At 44.2% G+C, this 10,246-nt stretch overlaps 1 protein-coding gene across 2 annotated transcripts; it reads right to left on the bottom strand.

Annotated features, from left to right (window-relative positions):
* Positions 1 to 62: 62 nt before the first annotated feature.
* LOC130519301 (ATP-binding cassette sub-family D member 2-like) lies at positions 63 to 10,243 on the bottom strand. 2 transcript variants are annotated; one of them, XM_057022626.1, is made up of 12 exons: positions 9,821 to 9,961; positions 9,119 to 9,680; positions 8,765 to 8,945; positions 8,261 to 8,382; positions 6,103 to 6,265; positions 5,736 to 5,830; positions 5,460 to 5,605; positions 4,212 to 4,357; positions 3,280 to 3,364; positions 2,795 to 2,920; positions 2,451 to 2,706; positions 63 to 1,195 (listed from the first exon to the last, which is right to left on the bottom strand). In XM_057022626.1, exons 1-11 carry the CDS (start codon positions 9,862 to 9,864, stop codon positions 2,502 to 2,504), a joined length of 1,875 nt encoding a protein of 624 aa, XP_056878606.1. In that variant the 5' UTR covers positions 9,865 to 9,961; the 3' UTR covers positions 63 to 1,195; positions 2,451 to 2,501. The 2 variants fall into 2 exon arrangements, with proteins under 2 accessions (XP_056878606.1, XP_056878604.1); XM_057022624.1 differs by having other exon boundaries at positions 9,119 to 10,243.
* Positions 10,244 to 10,246: the final 3 nt, after the last annotated feature.

Genomic DNA, 10,246 nt, shown 5'->3' with positions numbered 1-10,246 from the left:
TATCCCGTAGCAAGAAATGAAAATTCAAAGTGTATAAATTAAGAAAGACTGCAAGGGACACCTTTGGCAATTTTTAAAAATGTATTTATTTACAAGAAAATACATTTTTATTTCATAAGCGTTAAATGTAGGGAAAATCACTGCCTGTTTCTGGTATATTAAAAAGTTTTATTAACCTGTGACGTCTCCAATTTTTAATCGCTGATGTTATAAATACTTCGTTATTGGGACAATTTGATCATATGAAATACAACTTGTAACCTTTAATAATTCATAAATTATAAATCTTTTAGTCTCTAAATTAACAAATAGCTAACCGAAAATAAAATAATTTTATTAGTCAAGGTGTCATCACAATATACAGCAGAACCATACAAGCTGTTAAAAACATACTCGTGGTATTAGATTTAAAGCAGGGTAACAGACGATGGGGTGCCATATTAAACGAAGCAGCCAGACTTTAAAGTAAAGAGAAATATTTACCGTTATCTTTAAAAATATGCAATTACTGTGTTTGGCCACTGTAGTCCATATGGACCCACTATGGCGCTAAAACATGGATAACGTGTAAAGGCAATTTGTTTAAAAACGATGAACTAAGGTGGCTTTTTTTGATGTTTTATTTTCAGATTTTAATGGCTGCCTAAAATCCAGTGGGCCCCGATCAAGCATTCAAGAAAATCTTAACTAGGATGTTTAGTTTAAAAATGTATCTTTGGAATATAAAGGCTAACTAAAGTGTGGTCCGCATAGAATTAATAATAAGCCCACTTCTCAGAAAACAGCACCTCATCATCTATAACCCCACCCTCATTCAATAACAGTAGTTCTAAGTTTCTAAGATGACCTGTGGAGTTCAGGCTGACCTGGTGTTCCAGGGTCACCCTGCAGACTCTGCATCATTCCCTCGGCACTCTGCTCTCTGGCCTCGGTGTCATCAGAGTCTGACTGGTGGCAACCTGATAACTCGCCAGTGTCAAAACAACTCTAGTAATGCCTGCAGTGTTCAAGAGATCCCATAGATCGCTTTAAAGGTTTGTCTGGGTCTGGCCCCCAGATATTTAGGTGAGCTGTTGACCCAGTACGAGCCAGCCTGCAGCCTGAGATCCTCTGGTGGGGCCATTCTGGTGGTTCCAAAGTTGTGATTGAAGATTAGAGGACAACTGCGGTCGGGGCCCCTCGACTTTGGAACGACCTGCCCGAGGAGATAAGGCTGGCAGGGTCAGTGTATTTATGTAAATCTCTTCTAAAATCCCATTTATACAGCCAGGCCTTCAAATGAGCTGCTGTTAGTTTGTCCTTTAAATGCGTTTCATCCTTTTGCTGCCCTTAAATTTTGTGGCTCTGCTAGTTGTTGAGCACCGTGAAGTCCTGGATTGAAAAGGCGCCACGTAGCTGAAGACACTACTGTTATTAACGTGTGTCAAGAATGAAAACCTCATCATTTCAGTGCGAGCATCACTGAGCCTAAAGAAGACTTTAGAATTTTCCATAGTGGTGTCTCCACAGTGCAATCATCAAATAAGACGTGTTAACGAACCAATAAAATAAAACAGATGATACAGGTGCAGTTATAGAGCGAGCAAAACTCCTGATCCTTTGCTGATAACGGCGCGGTCTGAATGACAGCAGTGTGCTTGTTTGTCTTTTCTGCTGCACATTTGGACTGATTGTCCTTTTACTGACATTTTTCCACCATTTTTCCACCTTGTAGATAAATTTGACAGCGGGTAAATAACTTATTACCTTTCAAAGTTAAAATCTACCCATTGTGCCTGGAAAAATATACATCCGTGGTTGAAACCTCCGCATGGGACCACAACAAGCTTTTTTATTTTTACAGCGTACAAAATTAGCAGAACTTAAAAGCAGCCTTGACCAACAATCACGCATCTTCACAGTATCAGAGCTTTAAATCAGGCTATATAGGGTTAACCTGGCTGGACAGGGCAGCACCCAAGGGCAGCACCCAAGGCACCCACCAGCCATTCCTACATTATTATGCAAAACTAACATCAAAATTCAATTTGATCAGGGAATCTCCTGGTTGCCCTGTGAGTCTAACTGGTCTCCTGTTGCTGCTCGCGGCTGTATCTAAGCAGGCTCAGCCTCTCTCTTTCTATTATGTTTGTTTAATAAAGCCGAAACCTCCAGATTTAGAACCAGAGATGCGTCACTAATTGTTCTAAAAACAGATCCCGGGTACAGGAGCAGTTGATCCCGCATGGTACTGGTGGAAATACTGCTTTAGCTACCCCCCTGCCTGTATAAAACAAGGGGAAACTGCTCAGAAACATGTAAAAAAAAGAGATAAAGTGCAACAAAACAAACGGGAAGTTAAAACTGGATTTTTCTGAGTAGAGTAAGAGTCCCAACCCTATAGACGCGTATGGAACCCTGACCCCAACCGCCCCCCCACCCCTGCGGATTTCTTTTCATTGTTTCCTTACCCCCCATTCTCCTCTTTTCTCCCTTTTGGGCCCCCTCGCTCCCTCCTCCTCTCAGTCCTCGCTTGTTTTCAGGACAGAGTCGTCTCCCAGGATTTTGCAGAGTGCGTTGAGGCGTTGCTGCATCTCGGGAATGCCGGCCAGCTGGGCCTCCAGCCGCTGTTTCTCCTCGGTGAGGGAGAGGCGTGTCGCCGTGTCCAGCTGCTCGAAGCGCCAGCCGCCCTCACCGTCGAACTGCAGCAGGTGGGTGTGGTACTTCCTGGAAGTGGAGAGTCACACGCTGAATCGACTCCTTTTTATCTCACGACCAAGATATTTAGTGCGTGGTGTGCAGAGATGGGTCTCACCACAGGGAGGGTCTGTGCGTGATGGACAGCAGAGAGATGCCAGCGTTTTTGGCAGCCTGGAAAATCTTTCCCTCCACATCAATGCTCACCGCGCTGGTACACTCATCCAGTAGAGCATATTTAGGCCTGACATGCAGAGATTAAATGGGATTATGCATCATGCTTGATAGAAAGCCCACACTGTAAATTACCATTACACGACAGCTCCAGTGTTTTTTTTTTAATAATACATTTAAGAGAGGAAAAAGGTCCCGTTTAAGAAGTCAGGATGTTATTGTCATTAATGCTGCATGAACAAGGCCCCTATGTGAATAAAGGATGCAAATAAAAGGCAGTAGAGATGATTTAGTGTGGCCTTTTAACCATTAAATATGAGCGTGGGCCTTTGAGCATGGCTAATAGGGGTTTATATATTTGTGTCTGAAGCAGAGTGTGTAGTTAACTGAATTGATCAGGAGCAAACTGATAAATCCGGTTCTCCCTACTTATGGTAGAACATGCGAGCCATGCCCATCCTCTGCTTCTCGCCGCCTGACAGCACGTCCTTCCAGTCCAGCTCAGCGTCCCAGCCTGTTTACATCAGAACAAAACATACGCTTGGATACATTCACAGGCTTTGCTGTTTTGGCCTTTCTGAATCAGAACAGCGGAGGAGAGTTTCCAGGGTTACGGGTGATGAAAGCGACGCCACCTCCAACATCAGAAGGACCCTCAGGAGCAACAGACAGTTTATAATGTGATGTGTTCTTTATCCAAAAGAAAACTCTTTGAGGCTCCATTGCGTGTGCATGAGCATTGATCCGGGACTCCGGTTGCGTGTGTGACCTAAACCTCGTTCAACACTTTTACAGTGTGGCCATTCATAAATTAAGCCCTCTCACGACCCGAAGCTTCGCACAGCATTTGGCTCGTGACAGCGGCGCTGCCTATTGGGAAATGAGAGGCGAGTGGCCAATTAGCTCGACTGTAGGACCGGAGTTCAAACAGCAGCGGACCGGATGGATCTGTCTTCTGAGAAGTATTGATCAGTACTGGTTTTGTGGACCTCCATCCACTCTCCCCAACAAAGATCTGATGAACATAGTTTTCAGAAACCGGTATTGTGGAAAGCAGAACATCAGTGTGTGATCTGCATGATGTGTTTTTGTGGCCTCAGCCTCCTTTTGGTGTCCTCTTCTCATTTCTTTTTAAATTCACTACTTTGTTCTTCTGTACCTCTACATGATTCAGACTAGTTTTAATTTGAACTTCAGCTATTTTTGACCCATTTTAACTTTATTTTTTAACCATGATGTCTAAATTGGACAAACCAATTGCCACAAGTGACTTTATGCTGGAATTTATGGAATTTATGCTAACACATTTACATCAGAATGAACCGTGCACGTCTAGGTGCACCGGGCAGCACAAGCCCTACCTCCCTCCCGGGTGACGATGTGATTGAGGTTCACGATGTCCAAGATGGCCTCCAGGTCCTTGTCACTGAGGCCCCTTGCAGTCATGTCCTCCACAGAGTCTGGGTAGATCACCTGATCCCGTAGAGTACCCAACGACATGTACGGCCTGGAGAAACACACACACACACACACACATCTTCACAGGCTGTTTCTTTGTTAACTTGTCATTCATTAAAGTACTTGAAAAGTACTGTGTGTGTGTGTGTGTGTGAAGTAGCGCATGTTTCACACACTTAACGAACAAATTCTAAAGGGAAGCAGAGCTTTTGTGCTTCTCTTGTGTCTATTGAGCAGGGTGCACTGAGCCCCGTTACAGCTGCCAGGTGGCTTCGTCATCCTAACTATAAAATATTCACTGCTCTCCAGGAGGCGGCTCGCTGTGTGTGTCGCTGTGTGTCGCTCTTAAGCAGCTGTGGGTAAAATTACATGTGACAGCTTGACTTTCACATTAGCTGAGTTTCAGTTGGAGGATCTATTGATCTCACACAATCTACTGGTCCACAAGGTAAATATATATATATTATATATATATATTAGTATAGTATATAGTATATAATAATCATTCATTTATCAGTTGTCCTGAAGAAGAAGAAGAAGAAGAAGTGGGATGTCCAGAAGCTCTGATTTTCGAAATTGAAAACAAACAGGAAATGACAATTCTGTGATTGCCTTGGTTCAAATTGATCATAAGTAATCTCACTATATCCAACATTTACTGGGAAAATATAGGATAGCATGAATTATCCAGACAATTATGATAAAGACAGCCTGTGTAAGGATTAAAGAGGACTACTGGTGAGAATACAAACTGGAAAAAGTGAGCAACTTTTCAGGAGTGTCGGAGGACCTACTCCACCAAGGGCTGTTGAACTAAATAGATTTTTCCATGACTGCCTCCGCAAATTTTTCCACTCCAGACATTTGTTGTGTATGGAAAAGCAGAAATTAGTGTATTAAGGTGATTAAACACAGCAAAAATATTACATTGTTTATTATCTTCTGTTTCTGACAGTAGTTGGTCTGAAATCTTCATCATGTGACCATCAAAGAAAGATATGAAGCATAAAGAAATTGTTCTGTAGTATCTGACACCCATTTTGGGTGGTTAATATTTTACAGCGAACGGAGCTCTGTTTCACCTCAGTAGCCTCACTCCCTCACACACACACCCAGGTGCAAGGTGGGAATATTTGTGAGTGTGTGTATACCTCTGAGGGATGTAGAACATGTGTTCAGGAGAGGGTTTGTATAGCCGGCCTCCGTAGACGGGCCACAAGCCGCTGAGGATCCGGAAGAGGGAACTTTTCCCGCAGCCGTTAGGACCTGTGATCAACAGATGCATGTTTTCTTCCACCTGGAGAAAAAAAAAACTGGTAAAATTGCTGCATGTTGCTTATATGGTCCCAGATCACAGCTCTGAAGTCACTTCCTTGTAGTACTTCTAATATTCTGAACCTTTTTCAAAAACAAGTCAATTAAAATACCTTAAAGTTCAGGCAAGAAACTACAACGTCCCCATTCGGCGTGATGATTGGGACGTTCTCACACACGATGCCGTTGTCTACGTCTATCACTTCACCTGAGGAGAGCGAGGAAAGGAAGAGAGAATTAGTGGGAATTCAGAGTTGATGTGAAGCAGGATTATGCTGTAGATATGATGTGAATTATCTCTGAGATTAACCGAGCCTTTTAATCTAGCAGGACCTTCATCCTCGGGTCAAATGGATTTCATGCATTCAAGCTTCTCAACCTGTTGGTTGCTTTAAGCACCAGTTCTGGTCGAATCTAACCAGAATCTTCAGCACAAACGTCCAAAGCTACAAGCGTAGGCTGCTGACTTCCTGTTTCTACCTTTAATCTCCAGTGGTCCCTCTATGTGCATCTCAGGCTTGCTCTTCTTCTCTGCTCCTGCTGTGGCGGACAGAGAGGAGCGCTTGTAGACGCCCTTCTGGACGTCATCGAACACCACGAACATGTTGTGGACCCGGGCGGTGTAGCCTGCCAGCTCAGTGACCTAACCCGACACAACACAATGTGGTCAAAGTTTGTGTAGAACCCTGAATTGGGATCATCATGATATGATACGGAAAATCTAATTTTGTAAATGACTTTATGGCTGTATTTCCACAATATGTGGAAATATAAAGCCAAGTCATGGCCGGTGACTCTGTGGCTTCAGCGCTACGTCCAGCAGTGGGACACTTCAGTGTTTGCACACCTTGATGATTTCAAACAGAATTGAGGAATTGGAAGTCATGTGACGATGCAAAGGGGAAACAAACAACCAATCAGAATGAAATAAAAATGACTTCAAGAGGCACTTAAAATCCACCAGATGTTATAGTATAGGATCTTTATTTTGAACGATCATCCAGATGCCAACTATATCACTGTCACGGTGAAAGAATAAGAAAAATCTCAGAATTATGAGTCTGCCAATGGTGGTGAAAGGTGTGTATTCTGCTATTATGGACACACACTTTATTGGTAAAACCACCATAAACTGACATTTACCTTCGAAAAGATACTCAAGCAGAAAGTGAGAAAGAGATACAGAAGTGCTGGCTTAAAGATCAACAGATGGAGGATTATTCACAGCCTGGCTAAGAACGCACACACACACACACACACACACACACACACACACACACACACACACTAGCGGGTGCTGACTGGCCTGCAGTGACATTAGAAGGCTAAATCTTGTGAAATTCTGTGTTGGATTTTTTATATATCAGAGAAACTACTTGCATTGTCCCATAACAATCCAATACTCCACCAATAAACAATACTCCATTACACCAACCAATTAATGCTTGGTTACGTCTACAGGTCATGCTGCTACAGTATATCCCACTTTACACATGAATTAATTCAATCTCTTTTCAGTCAATTATAGAAGATTACATTAGAATGTTAAGACCCACTTTCCATTCTGGAGTTGAAACTGGTTGTTATAAACAGTAAAATAGGAAGTCGTGAGCGCTTGTGTTGTGATACAGCCTGAAAAGGCTTTAAAAGGATGAACAGTCAAAAGAAAGCAAGGCTACAGAACACATACAACAACACAGACACACTGTACTTCAGGCAGAGAGGTTGGAGCTGCTTGAGGAATGTGCCCACTAAAGTACACTAACACTTTTGCAGGCCTTGCATGCAGGGGCTTGCAGCTGCACAGATAATCACAGTGCACGCAGAGGGGTGTTATGCACACACACGTGTGATAAAACAAATAGGATGAACTCCAATGTCCCTGATTTGTTTATTGAAATAAATACACCCAGTGTTGCTGGTTATGGTCCTCTAACAACCCACACGGGCATCCGGTGCATCAGTAATACGGGGCTTGTGAGACTGTGACTCCTCCAGTTGGTACACCCGAACAATGGGAAGATTTTGAAAAGAGGTGAGTCACAAATAGCAGCTGACAACAGCCCACTCACATTTTGGAAAGGTTTGAAACTTCCATTCGTATGCCACGCTATGCTAGGCTCACCTTCGTCCAATGGGACGCCACTTTCGCCACAGATGTGATCCAAGGCAGACAACAATCCATCTGTGCTGCCACGGAACGGTGCCACAATATATGTCGCAGGCCAAATCCTCTTTTGGATTGCAGAGTTAAGCCAGAGTGAAAGAATTCCTGAATAGAACCTGCTAGTTTTGGGCTGATTAAAGAGCAAAAAAAGACCTGGGATTTGAGTGTGAATGAGGCTTTTCATTCAGCTGTTCCTTACTCCAGGACTCCTGCAGACGTGTGCGGAGCTTCACGAGCGTGATTACAGCGGAATGGATGAACCGCTAAGCAAGGATGAGTTAATTATTTAGCAATCTCGACATCATCCCTCCGTCTATGGATCTCATCTGCCCGCCGTAATATCCAAAACAGTTTCCCATTGAAAACCATGAACTATTTACCAAATACAACATCTTCCCATCAGCTAAAGAATATGTTATCTGGAGGTTACTGTAGTTTAGGCGGTAGAGTGGTCGGCCGTGCTGTGTTTACCTCTTTGTAGGAGGACATGATCCTCTCAATGGCATCAGCTCCTGAGGCCAGGAGGTTTCGGGCGGTCGTAAAAGCCTCTGTCCTTTCACTCACCATCACCTGCGTTTGCCCATCTGCCATTTCTAGATCACAAAAGAGAGCAAAGGGAAAAACACATGCTTGAAAAACCTGCAAATCTGCTGCGAGGACATAAGCAACATTGAGATTTGAGTCCATTAGAATAGTATGAAAATGATTTAGTTAAATATGAGAAGTGACAGAAGGAACAGTACGAAAATGGAAAGACATCAGCAGTTTTATTGGATGCATCTGAAATGTCAAGCACGTGCGGTTGGCTGGTACTTTTTTTGTGATCATTGCCTGCATGAGAAGGAAGCAGGAGCCGTTGGGCCATCATGATGTGCGCTGACTTGTGTTTATGCCACAGAGTGAAAAGTGGAAGTGACACAAGGGCACTTCAAATGTGTGATGTGCAGTGTGTGTCTATAATAACAGCCTCCTCACCACTGTCAGCGAAGCCAGTGGCTGTGATGATCGGCACGGCCACCATGACAAGCCCGCTGCTGCTCCACACGTACTTCATGAGGAACTGCTCGATCATGATGTACCAGAGTCGTTTGGACAGAATCAGATTCATCTGGTCTGCCAGAGCACGGTAGCACTTCTGCAGCTGGTGCATCTCCACCTGCAAGTGACAAAAATAGCCCGTTATCTCCATAATCACTTTAGTTAAGAATCAAACATCTGGGGTTACTTCAGGCCACAGTCATCATCAAAAGGCCTGCTTGTGAACACTTGTGAAGACTGTAATAAATGTGTTATGGGATGAAATGTATGCATTTCCTCCACACTACATACCTTGTGTCCTCTGTAAAAAGCAATCTCCTCAGCATTTGCAATGATCCTGGAGTGCACATAGCGGAGGTAGCCTTTCCTATGAGCTTCCTCAGCCACAAGCTTGCCAAATTTTGGTGAACAGGCACGCAAGACCTTAGCTGTGGCAAAAACCACCAGTCCGGCCAACAGAGTTGGGCCGGATGCGCTGGCTCCCCTAGACCTGGCGGTCTGTATCAGGGTGTAGGAGGTCAGCATCACATCTAAAATAGGCTTGGTGAGGTTCGAATAAAGGTGGGCCACTGACTGAGAGAACATCATCACGTCCTCGGTCAGAGACTGGTCCGGGTTGGCCAGCCTCCCATCCATGTTGCTGACTTTGTAGTAGGTCTGATCGGTGAAGTATGTCCGGTAAGCGTGGTTCACCAGCCGGGTGCGAAAGGCCAGAGCCAGTTTGCATTCCAGGTACCGAATGGCGCTGTTGACGAACGTGGCTGGGATGGCAATGAGGAGCCATTTGATCAGCTGAAGGATGAAGCGCTTGGGTTTCTTTTCCACGATTGTCTTGACGATCTTGCCGTCCAAACTGGCCACATAAATAGATAAAAAAGTCCTGGATATCAAAGCCACTGAGTGCAATGAGAGTAACCCCAGCTCTTTTGACACGAGCTTAGGGAAGAGGATTTTAGCAAGTTCCAGAATCTGTTTGAAAAATTCTGCATTTACCCCCGGTGATGTCTTCTTGCACGCTGCATCCTCCGTGTGCGCATTCACCAAACAAGAAGAACCATTTTCCGCCTTTGAGAGCTGGTGATTCCTCGCATTCCTTTTCTTGCTGAGCTGCCTACAAATTATGGGGTACAGCGTTTTGACACTGTAAGCCGCCGCCGCAAGAAACACGGCTCTTTTCGCCGCAGTCGTGCGGTCCCATTTCACTTTGGCCGCAGCATCGAAGATGTTTGACATTTTTGAACGTTAGTCGTTTCTGATGACGATCCTCTTCAAATCCATCCCTTGAAATATGACTCACCGTGTGGATGTAAAAAAGGACTTCTGATGACAATATTGCTATGAATCCAGCCCGGTAGATGCACCGCTACAACCTGCTCATTTTCTGTCACGGGTCTGTCAAGTTACACGTTTGAGATCGAC

Source organism: Takifugu flavidus, chromosome 22, assembly GCF_003711565.1.
Source record: "Takifugu flavidus isolate HTHZ2018 chromosome 22, ASM371156v2, whole genome shotgun sequence".
NCBI lineage: Eukaryota > Metazoa > Chordata > Actinopteri > Tetraodontiformes > Tetraodontidae > Takifugu > Takifugu flavidus.
Note: the sequence above shows the minus strand (reverse complement) of the source record. Positions and strands in the feature narration are given on the sequence as shown.